This window comes from Ursus maritimus, unplaced genomic scaffold, assembly GCF_017311325.1.
Source record: "Ursus maritimus isolate PB19 unplaced genomic scaffold, ASM1731132v1 scaffold_7, whole genome shotgun sequence".
NCBI classification, from domain to species: domain Eukaryota; kingdom Metazoa; phylum Chordata; class Mammalia; order Carnivora; family Ursidae; genus Ursus; species Ursus maritimus.
The window spans coordinates 64,362,314-64,387,696 of NW_024426885.1; the positions used below are offsets into that span (position 1 = coordinate 64,362,314).

The window sequence follows — 25,383 nt, forward strand, 5'->3', positions numbered from 1 at the left end:
ATTGTAAATATTTTATACAACAATACAAATAAAATATTTTTCTATTATATTTATTATGTTGAAACACAATAGTTGTTTCCTGTTAGCTAATATAAATAACATAAATAACACTGTCAAACAACAAGTTGGAAGTGCTGACAATTCTAGGCTTCAAGATTTAACTCATGCTGCAATTACACCCTTTCATGCGGTTTGGAGTTATCCCAATATTTGTTCAGTAGATTAAAATGAATGCATATTTAAACACCATTTATAAGCCGTTATTTTGTATTTTGCTAAAGCAGTTTATATAATTGCTTTGTTATGTTTGGCATAAAGGAAAAATAAAAACATTGCAGCATCTAGGCAATAAAGTGTCAGAGGAGAACTTTCATCATTGAAAGTAATGGGAAGGGCAGGGAATAGGAAACACTAAAACGGCTCTGGATGAAATTTGAAAAATGGCAATTTGCTTTTGGTGATAGCGGCATGTGCATGCTTCAGTGGAAAACATGTGGTAATGAAAATGGACAACAGAGGATCAATGCTCCTAGGGGAAGAAAAGGGACTGGGTAAGAATAAGAAAAGTGGGCATTAACGTCCAACACTGATATTACAGGTTTTGCAGCTGGGATCTTTCTTTGCATTTGCAGTAGACAAACTCATGAGCTGATGACCAGTGATTTCTGCTACAGTGCCCAGAGAAAGATCCACAGGGTCAGTGTAAATGACTTCTAAAATGACATCCTGGGCATGGTGGTAAACCAGCACCCCATCTTCTTCTGTGCAGGTCAAAAATTTATTATCCTTGGAATTTAGCTGAGGAAGGCGCTGCTTACAAAATTCATCTCCTGGTGATCCCACAGGGGCAATGACAAGAATCACATAATGATAAGCAGTGTACATACAGTAGAAGTCCCCAAAGTATAAGTTAGTATTGGGGTTAAAAAGTTTTTCTGCTGCAATCTCAAACCTGTATCTTCCATAAGGTGAATCCTGGGGTGGCTTCCCAGTATTGAATTCAGTGCTGCAGCTGAAGAAGATGCCTTCTAATTTACCACTGATAGGCGAGCCATGGCTACCACTGTTATCCTTGACTGATGGTTGCATAGCATTCCCATGATGTTCTCTGCAAGAGAAAAGATATGGTCACTTCTTGGTATAAAAGTAGTAAAGCTATTGATTTACATGTAGATTTGACTGGTGATAGGCCCAAAAGTCTGAATGCTCATCCTGCTGTCAGATCAAGGAGAATCCACCTTTTGACTTACTTTAACTTTTATGTATTTTAATGCAAGGATGTTCTGCTACAAACCTTGCAGATCTTTACATAAAAAATTTCCTGGCTGGAAAAACCAAACTGGAATTAGAAATCTTACAACTGAAATCACAACCATTATATGCCTACTGGGTTTCAGAAGTGGCTCTTTGAAGAGAAAACTGGACTAACAGTATTGGTTAAATATATTGAATGTTTCCTTAAAGTATGCCAAAATTTAGTCCTAATATGGGTGCTGTCCATGTATATATATTAGCACAAAAGAGTCTTGCTTTATTTTGTGGGTTTTTTTCCCCCCTAGGTACAGTTTACTAATCAGGTCCCCTATCCTGCGTTTTTCTTTTATCAGAGCTGGTCATTCTCCCTTTACTGTCCCCCCAGATCTATTCTCCATCCTTCTTGCCTTCCACTGTGGGTTGGGACTCTATCATTTGGTTCTTTGTCCCTTGGTCCCTTCTATTTCAGCTCTCCTTATGGGAGGCACCATCAGATCTAGGAGAGGAGGAAGGAAAGCCTTGAGTGTGCTGTCTTCAGACATGCTTCAGAGCCTTGTAGTTCTGGTGTGGCTGGATTTGTATGTACTATATGTCTCTTACTACTTCTCCTATTGGGTGTCCTCTATTCCCCTTCCTAAGAGTAGTAAAACCTTTCAACTCTTGATAGTTCCTGGTTGCTTTACCATCCCTTATTAGTGCCTTAACTCTGTCTCTACCTTTATGAATGATGCTTTTGTCAAATTTTCTCCAGAACTCCCACTAAGTGTGCCTTCCCTTTCTTGTTGGGTCCTTGACCAGCATGAGTTGGGATGAAAATTACAACCTACCATACAAGTATGAGAAGCTTCTCCCAGTCAGCATGTTTCTAAAAGAGCCTATGGGTCAGTGAGGTATGCCCAGGGTCTCCCCTAACTTTAGAACAGCAATGAGTCTCAAATTCTAGTGCCTAAGAACTACCAAGGAAGCTTATTAAAAATGCAGATTCAAGGGAAGACCAAGAAACTCACGTATTAGAGGACACTAGATAAATAAGAGATGTATGTATATTCTGGATTGGACCCCATATTTTTACTCTTACTCTTCTTCCTTTCCTCCTGATGTTCCCAAATTCCTTCTATTATTGTTCTCTTCCCTTTTTCAAAAACTTTTTAGAAAACACAATGGTCCAAAATCTTTGGGATGCAGCAAAAGAGGTTCTAAGGTGGAAGTTTATACAGGCTTACCTCAAGAAGCAAGAAAAAAAATCTCAAACAGTCTTACTTCACACCTATAGGAGCTAGAAAAAGAAGAACAAACAAAACCCAAACCTAGCAAAGTAAGGAAATAATAGAGATCAGAGTAGAAATAAATGACATAGAAACTAAAATAACAATAGAACAGATCAATGAAACCAGGAGCTGGTTCTTTGAAAAGATCAACAAAATTGACAAAACTCTAGTCAGACCCATTAAAAAAAAAAGAGAGAGGGCCCAAATGCACAAAATTACTAATGAAGGAGGAGAAATAACAACCAACACTACAGAAATACAATTTTAACATATCCTAAATGCCAACAAACTGGGTAACTTGGAAGAAATGGATAAATTCCTGGAAACCTATTACCTACCAAAACTAAAGTAGGAAGAAATAGAAAATTTGAACACATCAATTACCAGCAATGAAGTTGAACTGGTAATAAAAAAATCTCTCAAAAAACAAAAGTCCAGGACCAAACAGCTTCACAAGCAAATTCTACTAAACATTTAGCGAAGAGTTGATACCCATTCTTCTCAAACTATTCCAAAAAATGTAAGAGGAAGGAAAACTTACAAATTCATTCTATGAGGCCAGTATTGCCCTGATATCAAAACCAGATAAAGATACCACAAAAAAAGAGAACTATAAGCCAACATCACTCATGAATATAGATGCAAAAATCCTCAACAAAATATTAGCAAACCAATAATACATTAAAAAATCATACACCATAATCAAATGGGATTTATTCCCAAGATGTAAGGGTGGTTCAATATTCACAAAACAATCAACATGATACATCACATCAGTTGGAGAAAGGATAAGAACTATATGATTCTTTCAATAGATGCAGAAAAAAACATTTGACAAAGTACAATGTCCACTCATGATAAAACCATCAACAAAGTAGATTTAGAGGAAACATACCTCAACATAATAAAGACCTTATATGAAAAACCCACAGAGAACATCATACTCAATGGGGAAAATCTCAGAGTATTCCCCTAAGGTCAGGAACAAGGCAAGGATGTCCACTCTCACTACTTTTATTCAACGTAGTACTAATGTTCTAGCCACAGCAATCAAACAACATAAAGAAAGAAAATGTATCCAAACTGGTAAGGAAGAAGTAAAACTCTCACTGTATGCAGATGACATGATACTATATATAGAAACCCTAAAGATTCCACCGAAAAACTACTAGAACTGATAAATGAATTCAGTAAAGTTACAGGATAAAAAATCTAGGTACAGAAATCCATTGCATTCCTATACACTAATAATGAAGCACCAGAAAGAGAAATCAAGAAAACAATCCCATTTACAGATGCACCAAAATGCATTAAATATCTGGGCACAAACTCAGCCAAAGAGGTAAAAGACTTGTACTCCAAAAACTATAAAACGTGATGAAAAAAATTCAAGATGACACAAAGAAATGGAAAGACATTCCATGCTTATGAGTTGGAAGAACAAATATTGTTAAAATGTCTATATTACCCAAAGTGATCTACATATTTAATGCAATCCCCATCAAAATAGCAATAGCATTTGTCACAGAACTAGAACAAGCAATCCCAAAATTTGTATGGAACCACAAAAGACCTTGAATAGCCAAAGCAATCTTGGAAAAGAAAAACAAAGCTGGAGGTATCACAATTCCAGATTTCAAGTTATATTACAAAGTGGTAGTAATTAAAACAGTATGGTACTGGCACAAAAACAGACATGGAGATCAATGGAACAGAATAGAAAACCCAGAAATAAACCCACAATTATATGGGTTAATCTTATTTTTGACAAAGGAAGAAAGAATATCCAATGGGAACACAAATGGTGTTGAGAAACTACATGCAAAAGAATGAAACTGGGACACTTTCTTACACCACACACAAAAGTAAACTCAAAAGGGATTAAAGACTTAAATGTGAAACCTGAAATCATAAAAATCCTAGAAGAGAGCACAGGCAGTAATTTCTCGGATATCAGCCACGGAAACATTTTTCTAGATATGTCTCCTGAGTCAGGGGAAATAAAAGCAAAAACAAACTATTGGTACTACATCAAAATAAAAAGCTTCTGCACAGTGAAGGAAACAACAAAATGAACAGGCAACCTATGAAATGGAGAAAATATTTGCAAATGACATTATCGATGAAGGGTTAGTATACAAAATATATAAGCAACGTCTACAAGTCAACACCAAAAACCCCAAATAATCCAATTAAAAATGGGCAGAAGAAATGAACAGACATTTCTCCAAAGAAGGCATCCAGATAGCCAACAAACACATGAAAAGATGCTCAACATCACTAATCAGTAGGTAAATGCAAATCAAAACTACAATGATATCACCTTACACCTGTCAGAATGGCTAAAATCAACAACACAACAAAGTGTTGGCAAGGATGTGGAGAAAAAGGAACCCTCTTGACCTTTTGGTGGGATTGCGAACTAGTATAGCCACTGTAGAAAACAGGGAGGTTCCTCAAAAAATAAAATAGATCTACCTTATGATCCAGGAATTGCACTATTAGATATTTACCCAAATAATACAAAACCCTAATTCAAAGGGATACAAGTAAACAATAATGTTTACTGCAACATTATTTATAATCACTGAATTATGGAAGCAGCCCAAGTGTCCATTGACTGATGAATGCATAAAGAAGATATGGTATATATATATATAGATATCTATATCTATCTATCATAAAGAAGATGTGGTATATATATATATATAGATATCTATATCTATCTATAGATAGATCGATCGATCTATCTATCTATCTATATACAATGGCATATTATTCAGCCAAAGAAAAGCATGAAATCTTACTATTTGCAACAACATGGATAAACCTAGAGAGTATAGTGCTAAGCGAAAGAAGTCAGTCAGAGAAAGACAAATACCATATGATTTTACTCATATGTGGTATTTAAGAATGACAACAAATAAGCAAAGGAAAAAAAAAAGAGAGAGAGAGAGACAAACTAAGAAACAGACTCTTAACTATAGAGAACAAACTGATGGCTACCAGAGGGGAGGTTGGTGGGGTGATAGGAGAAATACGGGATGGGGATTGAAGAGTATACTTATCATGATGAATTTAAAAAAAAATTCTTTTGGTCATTCTTTTACAGTAGATATGCTGGTGACAAATTCCCTTAATTTTCCTTAATCTGAGAATGTCTTGATACCCCTTTATTCTTGAAGGATATTTTCACTAGATACAGGATTCTGGGTTGACAATTCTCTTTCAGAACTTAAAAATGTTCTGTGGCTTCTTTCTGGCCTATATGGTTTCCAATGATGATGTTATTCAAAGACACCACAGGTGAAGTATCTTTTTTTTTTCTCTGACCACTTTCAGGACTTGTTTGCCTTCAATTTTCAGGAGTTTATAAGGTGTCTTGGCATGGATTTATTTGTGTTTATCTTGTTTGGGATTCACTTAGCTTCTTTAATCTTTACATTTATGTCCTTGGCCAAATTTGGGAACATTTCAGAGATCTTTACTTTGAGTACTTTATTAGCTCCACCTTTTTCTCCTTTCTTTTTGACTCCAATGACATCAATATTAGATATCAGATCTGCTATAGTCCTACATGTCTTTGAAGTTGTGCTTTTTTTTTTTTTTTCCAATTTTCTGTTACTCAGTTTGGGTAATTTTTTTTTCTTTTTTGTGGGGGAGGGGCAGAGGGAAAGGGAGAGAGAGAATCTTTAGCAGGCTCCATGCTTAGCATGGAGCAGGACTCGATTTCATGATCCTGAGATCACAACCTGAGCTGAAATTAAGAGTCAGAGGCTTAGCCAATGGAGCCACCTAGGAGCCCCAGTTTGGGTAATTTCTATTGTTCTATCTTCAAGTTTATGGATTCTTTCCTTTGTCTTCACTTTGTTGTTGAGTCTATCCACTGTTTTTTACTTATAGTTGCTTTTCAGTTCTACAATATCCATTTAATTCTTTATATCTTCTATTTTCATTTCAAGTACATTTGTAATTGCTTATTGAAAAATTTTTACGGTGGCTGTTTGAAATCTTTGTCAGATAATGCTAAGATTTGTGTTATCTTGGCACTGTCTATTGATCATTTTTTCTCACTCAAGATTTTTCTGATTTTTGGTATCATGAGTGGATTTCAATAGTATTTGGACATTTAGGATATTATGTTATGATACTAGGTCTTATTTAAATCAGTATTTTAGCAGGCCTCTTTTGACTGTGTATCAGCAGGAGAAATGTAAGAGTATCACTTCATTGCTGCTGGGGGGCGGGGAAAGTCCAGGCTTCCCAGTCAGCCTCAATGACATGGGGTGGGGGATCACTACTGGGTGAAGTTAGGAGAAGGCTCTCACTAGGCTTCTGCTAATACTATCTAGCTGGGAGAGGGAGAAGATGTCTCAGTACTGCTCCTTATGTGGCCTTCACTGACAGAGTGAAACCATAGAAGCAAGCCGTATTCCTGGGCTGCAGTGAAAAGTCCTGGTTTTCATTAGGCCATTTGTGACTCCACCCCAGTAAGGGGGTTGACAGGTACCACACTGCCACTGGTGGGTGGGGGGGTGGGGGGGGTAATAAGTCCAGTTTCCCCATTCAGCTTTCTCTCACACCAACACAGTAGGGGATGGAGGAAGAGGAAAGGGTGCTTCCTTATAGCTGGTAGAAGGTGGAAGTCTAGGTTCCCTACTTGGCTTGGCTGGTGAGGGTCGGAAAATGCTTTTTTTCCTGATGGTGTTTGGCTGAAGTAGGGCAATTATTGTCTAAAAGCTTTCTGTCTTCAAGACTATCCCTTTGCTGGTCATTTGGGTAAATAAAGCAGGTTTTCTGGGGGCATTTTTTGTTTGTTTGTGCCCATCAGTATTTTGGGGGTTTTTGGCTTCTTCAGAACTCAGTCCAGAATATAAGAGCTAAAAAGAGAACTCAGGGAACTCATCATTGTATTGTCCCTTGAGTCCCATGGTCCCTAACTGGCTTATCTTCTCTCTACATTTCAGTCTTCTTCCACCTCTCAGATTCTTATGTTTCTTTTATATATAAAGTTCAGAGTTTTTAGTCATACTTAGTGGGAAAAATAGGGAGAAAAGTTTCCATTCCGTCTTAGGTCAAAATTCTTACCCTTGTTACAGCTATATTCTCACTAATAAAAACCAAATATCGATATGGTATATGTCTAACATGAATCTATAAGTTCAATTAATGAAATAATAACAGAAGAAAATATAGAGACAGGAACTGAGACTAGGAGAAAACTATTAGCATTAGTGACAAACATCAACTTTGAGGATATACAATCTAGCACCTAAAAGCACCAGGAATTCCTATACCTGTCTACTAATCTCAGTGGATTGGTAAAGAAAAAAACTTTCTGATCTAGAAAGGTGTTTTAAGGTTAGTGAGGCTACCTAGTGAACTTGAAGGAGTAAGAGAGAAAGTGGTATTTTGATCTGGGGTAAGGGAATGCAATATTCACTTAGAAATTTATCTCTAGAGAAAGAAATCAAATATGGATTGAGTCAGAATTTACCCAACGCTTTTTCATAGTTTGTAATGATTTGGAAAGTCTGTAGTCAGGTAAGTGAAAGGTTCATTTCTATTCAAGCATTTTGATTAACAAGATGACATTTTAAATGGATTCTGATAAAGGAACTATGTCCTGATTAGAGTTCATTACCTAAAAAGAAAAAGCAAGGTCCATTGAAGCTAATGTCTACTATTTTTTTAATACAGCTTTTTAAAAAGGCAATGTTGAAGAATTATACCCATGCCTTGGGAAACATATTTATTTATATATACTGCATTAAGATATACTTTACACAGATTTTACAACTGTCATGGAAACTCCAACAAAGGTAAATTTCCTTGTTAGTAAATACATCTTCCATATTAGTAGACTGGAATCAATTATACAGTATCTACAATGACTTTTTCCAGGCAGTCTTTATCATTTCTTTTCTTCTTAGAAGAATTTTTGAAAACAGATGATGCAAAGGACCTGAAAATAGGCTAGTTTCCGCCCAAAGGGCAGAGAAAATCAGGGAAATACTGACCTCCAGTGGCCACCTAAAATAGACATTGGCAATATTCTAAGACTCTAAACCTTGTACCAAAGATGTATTTATTATATTGATGTATTTCTTATTAAAGAAAATAGCAATAGATCTTTTTGTTTTCAAATTTTATGCTTAAAGAAAACCTTTCTTGTTAAATATATATGGTCATTCCCATTCATAATTGACAGGTACGTTAATTTGTGTTGTATCTGTTTGTACTGTCTAAATTAGGTTACTGGCATCCACCATGAAATATACAGACTCAAGGGCAAATAATTTACCAGCTAAAAGAATTATGGACTGAATTCTGTGTTTATAAGATATTCAACCTTATGGTTTACAGCATCAAAATATATACATAAAAACATGATATTGCAAAGTATTTCATTTGAGGAAATCGGATGCCTAAATTCACCTTTCTCTCTCTCTTTTTGATTCCCTTTATATTTTCCACAGCTTGGAGATGATTTAAATCTAAAACCATGATCTTGACTTAAGAAAACTAGAGAAGTAAGAAACAAACAAAAACAAAGCTTCCTAATTTTTTTTTCATTATAATCCTTACAACTTAAAGTTTAAAGTGAGACCAAGGCTGTTAAAGTGACAAATTATAGAGACAACTGTGTAAAAGTTTTAGAACCTATATAGCATATATGATTTAAAAACCTTAGTTTTAGCCTTTTAAAAACATACATCTCTCTTTTCACTGTCTTGAAATTTTTATCTGAAAATACAAAAGGATTCTTAGGTATTAAAACTGCCTGTAGCATGGCTTTCTTTTAAATTCTTGGAAACTGCTTCCCAGTGTAAACACAGGCTATCTTAGAAATACTAACTGAACACTGGAATTCAAAAGTAAACTAAACAGACTGTCCTCATGAATAATTAATCCAACATAATGGCTAAGAGATCTCCACTTAGACTGAAGCCTGAAAAATCCCACCTGATTCACTGTATTTCATGAAAGTTACCCCTCCCCTCATTTTCAATATCTTAAAGCAATCCACAAGAAGGGAATATTTAGTTGAGTTATTGGGTGATAGAGGAGTTTGTCATGAATGGTCATCAGTCTAAACCCCGGAGGTTTAAGATCTTCCACTTAAATAGACAGGAACTGGCATTACAAATGATTATAGAAAGGAATGTAAGTAAGGTGAAAAAAAAATCCCATAATCTGATTTTTTCTACTCAATTATTCTGGGAAATAAAAGAGTATAATTAACTATTTTGAAAAGAAAACAAAAATTACTATTTCACAGAACTAGACTTAAGGGAAACCTGAGCCTAGAGCTTGGAATGGCATTTAGTAAAATAAATCACTATATATTTTTTTATCCTTACCGAATATAGTCAAAATATTCTTTGTGTTGGTTACGATAAAAAACAGAAAATTTAAGCATCCGTCCTGCAATCACTTCAGCCTTCTCCAATAGTTGTGTTAGATGAACTTTTGAATAGTCTGAAAATAACAAAAAAATTATCTTACTAAAAATCTATTACCAAAGTTATCAACTACATGTTTAATAAATTGGAACTTATTAAAATTCACCTTTAGGAAATTTATCTTAGTGAATAGGAAATTGCACTGAAAAAAACATTCGTTGTCTTTGTTTGGCACATTTTTCTTTCTACAAAAATGTATTTGTTATGGTTTATGGTTTTTTTTTGGGTACCCATGCATTTGTTTCACTCTTTGAAATGAAAGATCCTGAAACAAAAATGTTAAGTAGGGAATCAGACTCTGTGTAATCCAATACCAATTGGCACCATGCTAGCTTTTCTTGAATCAACTGATAAGTTAATGAAGCTTCTAACCTGCAATCAGTAGCAAATAGAATTTAAAAGGGTAGCAATAGTAATGTCCATTTAATTTACTCTTTAAGTCTACGAGGTTGGTGAGGTCGATTAAATAGGACCATTTTATTGATGCAGACATTGAGGCTTGTCACGGTTTGATTTGCTGAACGTTCATATAGCTAGTAATTTAGAGACCAGGTCTCTGGTTTTTAGCTGATAGTTTTCAGGTATGCAAGACTCTTGAAAATCTAAAGGTTATTGACAAAGTTTAGGTAAAAGTCTCTGAATTATTTTGGTAAACTGAAACAACAAGCTTTGAAAAGCTTAAGTTCCCTTTATATTTTACTCATGGAAATGAAAAATGCAAAATAATTTATAGAAAACTATTGTGGCACATTTAAAAGCTGGCATTTTATTATTCACCCCATAACATTCTTAGTAGAATTATGAGATGTAGTTAAGTAAAAGAGCAACAGAGTGATTACTCTAAATGAAAGGAGACAAGGTTTTCCTTCATACACACAGAAATAAAACATGTACTCATATAGTTAAATAGAGTGAATGTGTATGCATCTATAGATAGATAGGTATTTCTGAACTGGAAATGCAAAAGCTCTTCCTTAAGCTAAAGAAGAAATAATATTTCACACCTTTCCCTAATGTCAAATGGGGACTTTAACAGGTAAATTATAGCTCTTTAAATTGGACAAATACTATGACTCTGTTTAGTGCAGTCCTATGGAAAAGAGCATGTATCAAAACAATATCAAAAAAGACTGTCTCGAACGATGAAACACTTTGAACTTTGAATAAATTGGAATGGAATGGGGAAAAAAAAAGTCTGTGTCTCTTACTTATGTGTCTGTCTTAGATTAAGCCTCCCTGGAGGGGCACAATGAAAGTAAATGGAAAGAAATGCAGTAAAAAAAGTAAACACAAAGTAGACTCCAAAGAAGAATTCTATTTTAGAAAAAACTGAGGGGATATGTTAACTCCAATATAACACATCAAATATAAGTAAAGTTATATCATTGAGAATTCTTTACTCACTATTAATGTTCCTATTATAATATAAAATCAGCTGTTTCATTACTGGTAACTAAACTATGATTAATACCATATTTCACCTAGTCCAAAATGTATTTTTTTCCATATTTAGCTTCTCTGACATGAGTCGAACAATAACTGTAATAAGAAAACACTGTTTTCATCGTTTGACAGTATAAAATGGTGGATCTTATAATCAGTATCTTAGATAGGAAGAAATATGGTACCAGAGAGATACTATTTGCCTTGCTCTCAAAGACTAAATCCTTAGAAATCAAGGATGTTATAACCCTTAGCAACTTCCCCATATATAAAAAGGGTTGAAGAAAAATCAAAATAACATAGAATTAAAATTTCATCCATTTAATATATCCATAGGAAAAGTTTTACACTGCGTTTGAGATTAAGAAACAACAGAAGATAGTGAGATAAAGCAGTGGCTAAGTATGCACTGAGTCTAAAATAATAAAGGTGTGACGTTATGGGGAGAAAAAAAGGCTGGTTTAGCTGAAGGATGCCTCAGCTGGGGGAAGTTGCTAAGCAACCTACAATAGTTGAGGCAAATTGTTTTTGAGACTTTTTCTTAAAGCTCCTTTATGTTGAAAAAACACTTAGTCTTTCTCTACAATTTTCTAGAGGAAACAATCACCTATACAAAGAGGAAATAAAGCCCCATTCTAAGAGATAAAGAGAGGATGACAGATGTATTCAGGTAAAGATATCTTTGTATCACTTCAACACCTATGTAAGTGCTCACCAAATATTTGTTTCTTAAATGAATGAATAAACAGATAAATGAATGAGTGGGAACACTTCCAATCTAATGGAATATTAAGGTATAGTTCAAAATCAAAGGAGATGGGCCTCTCCACATCAGATATCTCAATGCCAAATGGCTATGAGGTACTTTCTAATGAATCACACACACACACACACACACACACACACACGACACTAGTTTAGATATAGATTTTCAGCACTCAAGTGAAAAATCCAATAACATTTCTGCTAGGTAGAGTCATTAAGATCTCTCTCCTAAGTTAGAGAAAGATGTTCCTGACTTCTTTGTTTCAGTATTTGTGAATTTTTTTTTTCAGATTTTATTTATTTTATTTATTTGACACAGAGAGAGAGAGAGTACAAGCAGGGGGAGCATCAGGAAGAGGGAGAGGGAGAAGCAGGCTCCCCGCTCAACAGGGAGCCAGAGACTCCACGCTTGATCCCAGAATCCTGGGATCATGACCTGAGCTGAAGGCAGCCGCTTAACCAATGGGACCACCCAGGCGCCATCCATATCTGTGAAAATTTTAAAAAGAAAAAGAAAAAAAAAAAGCTCTCTCTCTCTCAAAATGAAGCTCAAAATATGTTTGAGTGTATTTTCAAACTGAATCAATTCTTATTTGCAAAGCTTTTACTTTGAAAAATCAAACTATGCAGCAAAGAACTGATTTAACGCCATTACTCAGCTTTTGCTGAGACTCTAAGCTCACTCCAACTAATACAGCATAGTTTGTTCTATTACACAATACCACTATCAATGTAAAAATAACCCAATGAAATTTGTATCACCTTATGATTAAAAGATATTTTTCTGTAATTAGCTTTTAAGGAACTATTAAATATTTTTCTGTATTTGTACCTAGTTCTCTTACCTGCTGTGCAGAATTCTATAATTTCACTCCATTCAGACACAACATAATCACCATCAACCTGTTTTGAGGCAGTCTGCACTGCCACTGTATATTCAGTTCTCGGGCTCAAAAACCAGTGACCACGGACAGTCATGGGCAAGGGAACAGCTTTTGCCACCAATTTTGTTGGAACATCCTAAGACAAAAAAGAAAGAAAAACAGGAAAGAAGGAAGGGGAGAAGGGAGGGAGGGAGGGAAGAAATAATTTAGCAGTATAACCTGAATCATTTGTAAACAATGTGGAGAAACTTGTTAAATTCCTGGCTAATGATAGAATTTTCCTTTTTAAAGGTATTTAACAATTATTATAGTCAAATCTCTATTCTCCAGATGTAAAAATAAGGCCCAACTTGATCAAAAGACATGCCCAAGGTCATACAGCTAGTTAATGATATAAATGTATTTAGAGTCCCGTTTTCTTGATTCTTGTTCTTCTCTGTTCACTCCTTATATATGCTCCTTAAAATGCAATATTCTAATATTAAATGATAAAACAAAACATCCAACAACCCATAAACATGACAAATAAAATTCAACGATTCTGTATTTTAAAATATATTTTCTTAATTTATACTATCCATTAATTTTACCAGAGTAACCCATTACTAAATATTTTATATGCAAAGGGAGAAAACATTTTTAAAATAACTATTTTGAATAAACGAATCCGTTTTATATACAAAAGAGGTAATATCTGCTTCAGTTGTATTCTGGTATGGAGCTTATGTGTCACAGAAATGTTTAGGTATTTCTAAACAATGATTAATAAAGTTATTAAACTTGCTAGTTGAATATTCACTACGTTTCCAAGACGTGATTTTCTAAAGTGTGGAATGAAGAAAAGGGGGTCAAATCTTTACCTAATCATCAATTAACATTAAGTACTTCAAAGCTATTTCACGGAAATATTTCAAAACTACTTCAAGAAGGCAAATGTCAGCAAACAAAATATCCATAAACCAGAGAGCATAATCAAAATTAGAACATGATTAGAATATGACTTATCAATCTTGTTCTCTCACACTTATCTATACATATAATCCTCACTTATCAGTAGTGTGTATAACTGTGCATTTGGTAAAAGACATAATTTCCAGAAAAGATAAGGCAGCTCTATCAAAAGATTTGCCAAGTTAAATTTAGTATCAATATTAAAAAAGACAGTTTTCATCAGCAAAAATACTGAAACATAAGAAAGAATATGTAATAACTATTATCCTCTCTATACTATCTCTGATGTGTATGTAGAGAGATATGTATGAAAAGATATGTGATTAAGTAGACTGTTAAAGAATAAATACCAAAGAGATGTTAACAGATCTAAGACATATAAAGGTAATTTTCATTCTCAAACCATAAAATAAAATTGACCACATAAAGCAATTTTCAGCCCTAAAGTATTTTACAAATACCCTAAAGTTTATAAGCTATATCACATTCCTCTCTCAGCAGTTATTATAGGGAAAAATGTATGCCTTAATGAAAAACTACGCACTGCCTATAGCACACTCTTCTGGCTATTTTCTTCTGATTCTGTGGAAGTTATAACACTATAATTTGTAGATAACGGATAACAGTTATTCTTGTCTAAATTCATGCAAATGAATTTTCTCCATCCCTTCTGGCCCTTGCTCCTTCCTGACCCCAAACCAGTTTTGCCTGTACTTATACATTTATTTCAATATCCTGATCTACGACTGTGTCGATTCTTTGGATTATCCTTTGAACTGGGTGTAACAACTCATCAGCTACCTCATTAATGAGTTTAATCTTTAACACGTGTTCATTTTTATGTCTACATGAGAGTCATGATTTTACCTTTTTGGGGTAAAAAATACTTGGCATTTCATTTTCTTACAAAATTTCTTAAAGGGATAGGGTTTTGAAATAACATGTAATTTTTAGTCTTCCCAATATCAAATATATCACATAAGTAATTAATAGACCATTATTCCTTCTTTTAAAACATCCTCATACTTAGATTTTAAGATGCAAATGAATAGAAGTACATGTTAAGATTTTACCTTGTGTTTAAATTTATTGGAGTTCTTGTTCTCTTTCTTATTGAGGTCAATGAAATAGTGTGTAATACGGTCCTTTGACTTTGCATCCATTTCCCATGAAATCTTGAATGAGTCACATGTAATGTTGCTTATTTTAATGTTATGTGGCACAGGAAGTTCTTCCATCTCTGCTATGCCACTGTCTTGTGATTTGTTCCCTGCAAGAAAACAATGCACAGGTAGTTTCCAACTAATGTATTTTTCCAGGTTGCAAGGCCATCAGTTATTTATTTGACAGAGAGAGAGACAGCCAGTGAGTGAGGGAACACAAGCAGGGGGAGTGGGAGAGGAAGAAGCAGGCTCCCAGCAGAGGAGCCCAATGTGGGGCTCGATCCCGGAATGCCGGGATCACGCCCTGAGCTGAAGGCAGACGCTTAACAACTGAGCCACCCAGGTGCCCCATATTTCTGAACTCAACTACCTAATTACTAAATCTGAGATTTCATTTTTCTTCATGAAATAGTTTGAGTGTTAATGATAGCTAATGCCATTTACAAAGTCATTTTATCAATAAAAAATAAAGAGCAAAACTGAATTAGTTCTTACCACCTCTACATTTTCAATTTACTTTTCCAATTTCTGCTTTCACAGAATGTAAACAAAAACACTGATAATCCATCTTTCTAATCTATAAGATTGGCCTTAAATGGTAGGTTCTATCTGGAAAGCCCCAAGAGACCATTTTTCCTACATGACCAATCAATTCTGCTCTAATGTCAGGTGTTTTAAACTATATGAGGTCGCAAACATTGCTAATGAAAGAATCCAGTCAAACAAAAAAAAATTTCTTTAAAAAAAATCTATGAGATATCAGTGACAGTCTTTAAAAATTACTCTTCCACTTTCCTCTTGTTTTGAATATTCATATAAACAAACAGCAAATAGTTATACTACATATACAAATAATATTGAAGACCATTCTCTTACAAGTTTATAATTAGGTCAAGGATTATTCCAGGAATCTTTTTACCTGTTGTGTCTTGATAATTTAGAGTATTAAAACAATAGATAAAGCTATAAGAGAAAAAAAAAACAACTTCCATGTTGATTGTTATCATTAAAATCTTGAAGATCTGATCTGACATTTGGTTAAAGACTGTATCCTGCATTTCCAGATAGAGAAAATGAGAAACTAAAAGAGATACTTTGGTTAACAGTATAGACTAGAATATGATGGATGATAGGTCAAAAATAGAAAAAAATACAGACTTCCCAAGTTTATTTCATACATAGGAAAGACATACTGAATCAAATTTTACTCTACTTCCCCTATGTTCTCTTACCCCAAGCCAAGATAAAATTGAATGCCCCAGAGGAGAAAAAATAAATATAACTGCTATTTATATGATAAAATGTGATAGATCATAAATCAGCTACATAACTAGTTCCTTCACAGAATAACAAATCTTGATCAACAAAACCAAAAACAACAACAATGAATATTATCTTGTGGCAATACCTTCCATTTCCAGATTAGATTGTGTTCTCCTACCCCCACACTCTCATCTCAATTGTTGATATAAAGCTGTTGACAATTGCCAGTCTTACTAAATCTTTGACCCATATTGTCTCATCTCAAGCTGTGTTGTTGCCAGAGGAACCTGATGGTAACTGAAAACTAATTTCAAAATAACTTAAGTTCTTTATTATCATTTCTTGAACAATACTTTCAAAAATTCTTCTTTCTTCTTTGTACCTTCCCCTCACACCCCAGTTTCTCTGGATTCCCTCTCCATAAAACTCCCACAAAAATTACTCCTCTCTTTTTTCTTTCCTTCTCATCTAGCCTAACGGAATCCCCAAATTGCTTGTGACCTAAATAAAAGCCTTTTAGAAGTCAAAAGAAGGGAAGAAACTAAGTGGAATCCTTTTAATGGACTTGGAAAAGGGAAAGGCAATAAATACTTAAACATTAGTAATTTTTGTTCTATTTAGAAAAGCTCAAAGTTTTTACCTATTATTCTGATTGCAGTTATCTTTAAAATATAAGTAACACTACTGAAAAACTTTCTGGACACTAATGGTAAAAGTTTCTATAGAACTCATCTGCATTATGACTCTCCATATAATTTCATAACAACTGAGTGAAAAAATTGTTATTTAAGACCATAGAGAGGAAAAATAAAGCCATTTTGCATTTGACCCAATTTAATGAAAATGCAATTTCAATATATTAACACTAAGATACAAAAGTTTGCTATTTAAACTTACACTGTTACCTGATTCAACCCTAAAGTTACAAATAATTATTTCCTTGAATATAATATTTTGTTTTATACATTTTTCTCTAATAGTAATATTTGAGAAAAAAATTTTATATTTATTAAAATGTGGAAAGTTTTACTTAAATCCTATTTTACCATTCAGAATATAAAGCTCAAACCTATGAAGGACTTGTTATATCAAGAATCTTTATTTTCAAGCTACTTATCACACTCCCAGGTCTTAATAAAGCCACTAGATTAACCTCTATGCAGCTTTCTTACTTGGGCAGAACAATTTTAAAAAATTAATTTAAACCAGTCCTATCAGTTTACATGTAACTTCCTTCATCTTCTTCTTCATTCACTCTGTGAATCAATTTTTTTTTTTAAGATTTTATTTATTCGACAGAGATAGAGACAGCCAGTGAGAGAGGGAACACAAGCAGGGGGAGTGGGAGAGGAAGAAGCAGGCTCATAGCAGAGGAGCCTGATGTGGGGCTCGATCCCACAACACTGGGACCACGCCCTGAGCCGAAGGCAGACGCTTAACCGCTGTGCCACCCAGGCGCCCCTGTGAATCAATTTTTAACAGATTTTGAGATAAGTGACAGAAGACAATGATTCTGTCTGTAAAATCAGTGAAACAACAGTGATTCACATGACACTACCATTCAATAACCAGCCAGTACAATCTTAGATCTGTATAATCAAGTGTATTTCTAAATGCAGCTTCCATTTCTTAATAAGACTTCATCTTACAAGTAATTCTAGCTACATTTTTCTACTTTATATGACAAATAATTCTAAGATTTGTGACTACACTACTGATTGGTAATACTGAATGGAAAACAAATTAATAACACTTCTTTCTGTCCAAAATATGAAAACTGCTTTTCAAAACAAACATTTCAAAAGCACTTTTGTAACAAATTCATTCACTTTTAAAATATTTTTGTCCTCTGTGCTAAATCTATTCATTGTTGGAGAGCATTTTTTGTCTGTATTTTTAATTTTATTAAACCCCCCAAAACTACCTACTGGGACTTGTATATTAACTCTAGGAAAATTCTAAGATCATTAAAAATCAGAATGTGATACCAATCTTCTTAGAATATTTTAAAATAAAATCTCTACCTTCAATGATTTGTTGCGATACTTTTAGCAGGTTGTTGAACTCAAGTGGCTTATCATATTGACCCTGACAAATCACTTAGATTTGTAAAGCTGGTCAAGGATCCTTATCACACTGCCACTTCGTTGTGCGTCCCTTCATATTTATTTTTGTTAGTTATTACAACTTTTACTAAGTTGCAGTTATCTATACATCAAAAGTACACAACAAAAAAGGTACAAAGATGTAAAAACTCTTACCTCAAGGATATAAAATTGAGAAGAATGTAGGAAATGTCATAATAAAATTATGCTATGTGATAACATAATTTAACTGAAAGGCCATATTGAGGGAATCAAATCATGCTTTAGAAAACGTGAAACTCTTTGTTGTAGGAAAAGTAAATTTTTAAAAATTGAGATGTCATTGATAAATAATATTGTATAAGTTTAAAGTTTATAATTCTGTTGATTTGATACATATATATATATTTATATTTATATTGCAGTATGATTACCACTGTAGAATTGGCTAATACCTCCACTGCAACCCAAATTTAACATTTCTTTTTTGTGGTGGGAACATTTAAAATCTGGTTTCTTAGCAGTTTTGAAGTATATAATATAGTGTTTTTAACTAACCACAATGCTGTGGGAGAAGCAGAATTTCAACAATTAAAGACAGTAGTGAAAAAGTTGAGGACATAGCATTCTAAATGGAGGCAATAGTAAAAGCATTAAGAAACAATACATCTTCATTTTAGTTAATTCAGCACAGGGTATAGGAAAAAATGCTGAATGAGAACTCTAAAAAAGGAGACTAGAAATGTGTCATGGAATTTGAGGAATTATCTAAGAGAAAAAAACCTTATTGTTGATTTAGACAGAATTCAATATGTATAATACTGAAGATAAAATTTTATTAAAATGTATTGTCAGACTCATATTATTAGTTCAAATGTGCCCCTCAAACATACCAAGAAAGTAATTTTTTAAATATCCATGAGTGTCCAGTATAAACCTACATTTTTAAGAAGATGGCTGAGAAGTACACACAAGCTCTGTATGTATGTATGTGTTTATGTAATACATTTATTTATTTGAGAAGAAAGAGAGAACATGAGTCAGGGAAAGGGGCAGAGGGAGAGGGAGAAGCAGACTTCCTGCTGAGCAGGAAGCCAGAGGTAGGGCTCAATCCCAGGACCTGGAGATCATGACCTGAGCCTAAGGCAGACGCTTTAATGGACTGAGGCACCCCACAAGCTCTGTATTTAAAGGACCTTGAGAAGATCTAGACTCACTAAAACATTTTAAGTGTACAAGAGAATAATAGCCTACTTCACATCTACCTTCAGTATCACATACTTCCATCTATGAATATAAAAACCAGTGTTGTTACAGCATTATGAATTTCTATATATCTATATACATTTTTATATGTCAATATATTCTATAAATTATCCAATCTATAAGAAATAGAGATCCTTCAAATTTATTATTTTTTTCCCCTTCCCCCTCAAGAATTAGAAAAGCTGTTCTATTGTGGACATTGCTGCTAAGAATATTGGGGTGCATGTGCCCCTTCTTTTCGCTACATCTGTATCTTTGGGGTAAATACCTAGTAGTGCAATTGCTGGGTCGTAGGGTAGCTCTATTTTTCACATCTTTAGGAACCTCCATACTGTTTTCCAGAGTGGCTGTACCAGCTTGCATTTCCACCAACAGTGTAAGAGGGATCCCCTTTCTCCACATCCTTACCAACATTTTTTGTTTTCTGTTTTGTTAATTTTTGCCATTCTAATTGGTGCAAAGTGTTATCTCATTGTGGTTTTGATTTGTATTTCCTTGATGGCTAATGATGTTGAGCATTTTTTCATGTGTCTGTGGAAGAAGCCGAGATGCCCTTCAACAGACGAATGGATAAAGAAGATGTGGTACATATATACAATGGAATATTATTCTGTCATCAGAAAGGATGAATACCTACCATTTGCATTGACATGGATGGAACTGGAGGGGATTATGTTAAGTGAAGTAAATCAAGCAGAGAAAGACAATTATCATATGGTCTCATTCATATGTGGAACATAAGCAATAGCACAGAGGACCATAGGGGAAGGGAGGGAAATCTGAAGGGGGAGAAATCAGAGAGGAAGATGAACCATGAGAGACTATGGACCCCAGGAAACAGACTAGGGGTTTCAGAGAGGAGGGGGTAGGGGCTGATGGTTACAGGGTGATGGGTATTAAGGAGGACACGTGTTGTGATGAGCACTGGGTGTCATATGTAACTAATGAATCATTAAACACTACAACAAAAACTAATGATGTACAGTGGCTAACTGAACATAATAAAAAAAAAAAGAAAAGCTGTTCTAAACAAACATTACAATTCCTATTCCTTTATTTCAGGACCATGTTTCAGAATAGAAATTATGCAACATAATCTTTTTGTCTCATTTATAACATATGTATTCATCTGAATATACAATACACACTTACAATGATACTATATTTTTAATACCTTTATACAGAGATTTAAATGACTTACTATCAAAGTCCTTAGCTAAACTCCTTAGAACCTGAGATGTTTTCTTTATATTTATCTTTTTGAAAGATACAGCAGAGAAAAAACTTACTTGGTTATCGAGATCACCTCATGAAGTGTATGACCCAATTTGATTAATCTAAAAAAATAGTTTTATCTTGAATAAAGATTAAAAGTATCACCTGCTTAATAACCTAGACATACACTTGCAACAATTGCAACAGAGCATGTTTCTTTTCATTGAGGACCTTTATATTTTTAGCATATTTATTGAACCATTGCCCCTTTGTCCCATCAGTTCTGCTATGAAAATGAGTGGTTTTTCTTTCTCATAATATCTTCCCTAGAGCACTACAATAGAAGCCAATCTAAAATCTTAGTTATAGTAGTTAAAAGGGCATAAATTAGTTTGGCTAAAGTAAGAAATTTTTTTTAAATAATAAAGGTAGTTAGTTTTAATAATAAGCCTTGAGCTATCTTTCTAAGAAAGAAATTGCAGGTGTTAGGTTACTTCCCTTAAAAATAGCAACCATGGGGGCAATTTTCTCATATCATATCTTTTTTCTTTCCTAAAATTTAGTGATAAGAAAATCTGCCACCACAGTACATATAGGAGGATTTATTTTTAAAATTAAAATTATATGTGTATACATATTTAAATTAATATATATTTTAATAATTTTCATTACAAAGTCAGAGATATAGTCTGCTAAGGGAAAAGTACTTTCCTCTTCATAAAAACAACATTAAAATGCTACAATACTTTTATTTTATTATTATAATTATTTTTTAAATGCTGCAATACTTTTAAAATCATGAAAGAAAAACTATTCAGTAATAAAACTCAAAACAGTAACCACATGATGGGTAGTAAGGAGGGCACGTATTGCATGGTGCACTGGGTGTTATACACAACTAATGAATCATCGAGCCTTACATCGGAAACCGGGGATGTCCTGTATGGTGACTAACATAATATAATAAAAAATCATTATAAAAAAAAACAGTAACCACAACAAAATGCAAAACTGTTCTATGCTTTATTTACAATAAATGCTCAAAATAAAAAATACTCTTAATGGTAACACCAAATATTGCTGAAACTTTTAGAAAAAAAAAACAGAAAATAAAAATCACTTGTAATCTCTGTTAACATATTGTGCTTAATGTTTTGTAACCTGTTTTTCATTTAATAAACTGTGAACATTTTCACAAGACTACACATAATTCTAATCTTAGTGTATTTTATTCTACTAATCAGTCATCCTGATACTGGACATGTAGATTGTTTCCAGTGTTTTCTTGTGATAACAGTTTAGTCAACTCTATTCTACTGTATTTTTGTATATATCTATGATTATTTATCTTTGGATCAATCCCAAGAAATGCAAATGCTGAATCACATTTGTATTTCCAACTACTCTAAGTGCCTTTTTTTTGCACCCTTATCAATTCCATTTATTGCTATTTAAAATACTCATATGTTTTGATGGGCAAAAATTGAAACTTTATTTTATCTTAAAAAAGCAAAAAAAAATAACCTAGACCTTACACCATACACAAAAATTAGCTCAAAACTGATTTTTAAGATGTAAAACCTAAAAAACAAAACAGAAGCAAATCTTTGGGATCTAGTCTAAGTGAAGAGTTCTTAGACAAAAAGCACAATCCCTAAAAGGAAAAACATTCAGATCCTCCCACCCATCAGTCCTCCCGCCTATTTAAAGTGTCCTGCTACCATTGTGCTTCAGCTAATTTCTCTTTAGGTGTCTAAGACATTTTGCTGTCTATATCTTGATGCTACTGTGTGTGTGTGTGTATTTATTTGGATAAAAATGTAAATATACTTAAAGATCAAAAGTTAAACACACACTTACAGACTGTATAAGCACCATTTGTATTCAAGAGAAATGTAAACAAACATAAAGATGAAGTATTAAATCATAACTCCATAAAATTAACTGTAGTACATACTGCACTACTGTAATCATTTCATAGCCACCTTCTGTTGCTATTGCGGTGAGCTCAAGTGTTGCAAGTATATGCTTAAAATGCTGTGTGATGCTCACTTATCATCTCTACACGAGCAGTTTGTCTCTCCACTAAATTGAATATTGCAAAAAAAAAAAAATGATCTCTTGCAGTTCTCAAGGATTTTTCACCATGCTTACTGCAATACTGTAAACCTTGATAACACCATGAGACCCACATGAAGTGCCACTAATGATGCTGGAAGTGCTCCCAAGAAGCAGAGAAATGTCATGACATTACAAGAAAAAGTTGAATTGCTTTATATATACTGTAGATTGTGATCTGCAGCTGTGGTTGCCCACCATTTTAAGATAACTGAATCCAGTATAAGAACCATTGTTAAAAAAAAAAAAATGAAGAAAGAAAATGAAATTCATGAGGCTATCACTTCAGCTACACTAGCAGCAATTAAAACCTTGTACTTTTTGTGATTTTTTTAATCTCATTGAAAATGCAGCTTTTATGTAGGTGCAGGATTGTGATAAGAAAGGCATATCTATAGACTAACATGATTCAAGAAAAACCTATGTGACAACTTAAAGCAGAGGGAAGGTGAAGGATCTAAAGCTAGAGAATTTACTGCCAGCAAAGGATGGTTTGATAATTTTAGAAAGAGTTTTAGCTTAAGAAAATGTCAACATCACAGGAGTGAGCATCAGGATTTAAGGTAGGAAGAAATGGGTTAACAAATGCAGTTGGGGTTATGAGTAGGACTGCCCTTATCTATAAATCTGCTAATTCCCAAGTCTTGAAGGGAAAAGATAAATACCAGCTGCCAGTCTGGTATTGGTTACACACAAGAAGTCTTGGACAATGAGAACCCTTTCTCTGGATTGGTTCTATTGATGCTTTGTCCTTGAAGTCAGGAAGCATCATGACAGTAAGGGACTACTTTTTAAAGTTTTTTTGATATTCAATAATGCTGCTGGCCACTCTGAACCCCATGAATTCAACACCAAAGTCTACTTGCCCCCAAACACAATGTCTCCAATTTAGCCTCTAGATGAGGGTTTCATAAGGACCTTTAAGGCTCATTACACACAGTACTGTATGAGAAATATTGTCAACACTATGGAAGAGAACACTGATAGAAAATCATGCAAGTCTGGAAGGATTACACAATTAAAAATACCATCATTGTTATAGGAAAATTCGTGAAAGCCATCAAGCTCAAAAACATAAATTCCTGCTGCAGAAAACTGTGTCCAAATGTTATATATGACTTCACAGGATTTATGATAGCTAATCAAGAAAATCATAAAAGAGATTGTGAACATGACAAAAAAGTTGGGGGATAAAGTGTTTCAAGATATGGATATTGGAGAAATTCAAGAGCTAACAAACACTAGAGGAAGTAGCAGAAGACAACTTGATAGAGATGAGAGCTTCTTAACCAGTGTCAGACAATGAGGAAGAAGATGTAGAAAAGCAGTGCTAGACAGAAGTCAGTTGCATCTCTATACACTAACAATGAAGCAGAAGAAAGAGAAATCAAGGAATCGATCCCATTTACAATTGTACCCAAACCCATAAGATACCTAGGAATAAACCTAACCAAAGAGGTAAAGGATCTATACTCTGAAAACTATAGAACACTTATGAAAGAAACTGAGGAAGACACAAAGAAATGGAAAAACATTCCATGCTCATGGATTAGAAGAACAAATATTCTTAAAATGTCTATGTTACCCAAAGCAATCTACACATTCAATGCAATCCCTATCAAAATACTATCAACATTTTTCACAGAGCTAGAGCAAATAATCCTAAAATGTGTATGGAACAACAAAAGACCCCAAATAGCCAGAGGAGTGTTGAAAAAGAAAACCAAAGCCAGAGGCATCACAATTTCAGACTTCAAGCTGTATTACAAAGCTGTAATTATCAAGACAGCACAGTACTGGCACAAAAACAGACATATAGATCAATGGAACAGATAGAGAACCCAGAAATGGACCCTCAACTCTGTGGTCAACTAATCTCTGACAAAGCACGAAAGGATATCCAATGGAAAAAAGATAGTCTCTTAGTCTCTTCAACAAATGGTGTTGGGAAAATTGGACAGCTACATCCAGAAGAATGAAACTGGACCACTTTCTTACACCATATACAAAAAATAAACTCAAAATGGATGAAAGACCTAAATGTAAGACAAGAATCTATCAAAATCCTAGAGGAGAACACAGGGAGCAACCTCTTTGACCTTGGCAGCAGCAACTTCTTGCTAGACATGTCTCCAAAGGCAAAGAAAACAAAAGCAAAAAATGGACTATTGGGATTTCATCAGGATAAAAAGCTTTTGCACAGCAAAGAAAACAGTCAACAAAACTAAAAGGCAACCCATGGA

At 34.1% G+C, this 25,383-nt stretch overlaps 1 protein-coding gene across 1 annotated transcript in view; it reads right to left on the reverse strand.

Moving 5' to 3' along the window:
• Positions 1 to 46: 46 nt before the first annotated feature.
• The window catches only part of PHYHIPL (phytanoyl-CoA 2-hydroxylase interacting protein like), a 66,908-nt gene continuing 41,571 nt past the window's right edge, over positions 47 to 25,383 (reverse strand). Inside the window, exons 2-5 of the mRNA XM_008695913.1 lie at positions 15,105 to 15,301; positions 13,042 to 13,216; positions 9,887 to 10,004; positions 47 to 1,108 (exon numbers count right to left, since the gene is read on the reverse strand). Coding sequence (XP_008694135.1) covers positions 574 to 1,108; positions 9,887 to 10,004; positions 13,042 to 13,216; positions 15,105 to 15,301 — 1,025 coding nt within the window. The 3' untranslated portion in view covers positions 47 to 573. The remainder of the gene's footprint in view (positions 1,109 to 9,886; positions 10,005 to 13,041; positions 13,217 to 15,104; positions 15,302 to 25,383) is intronic.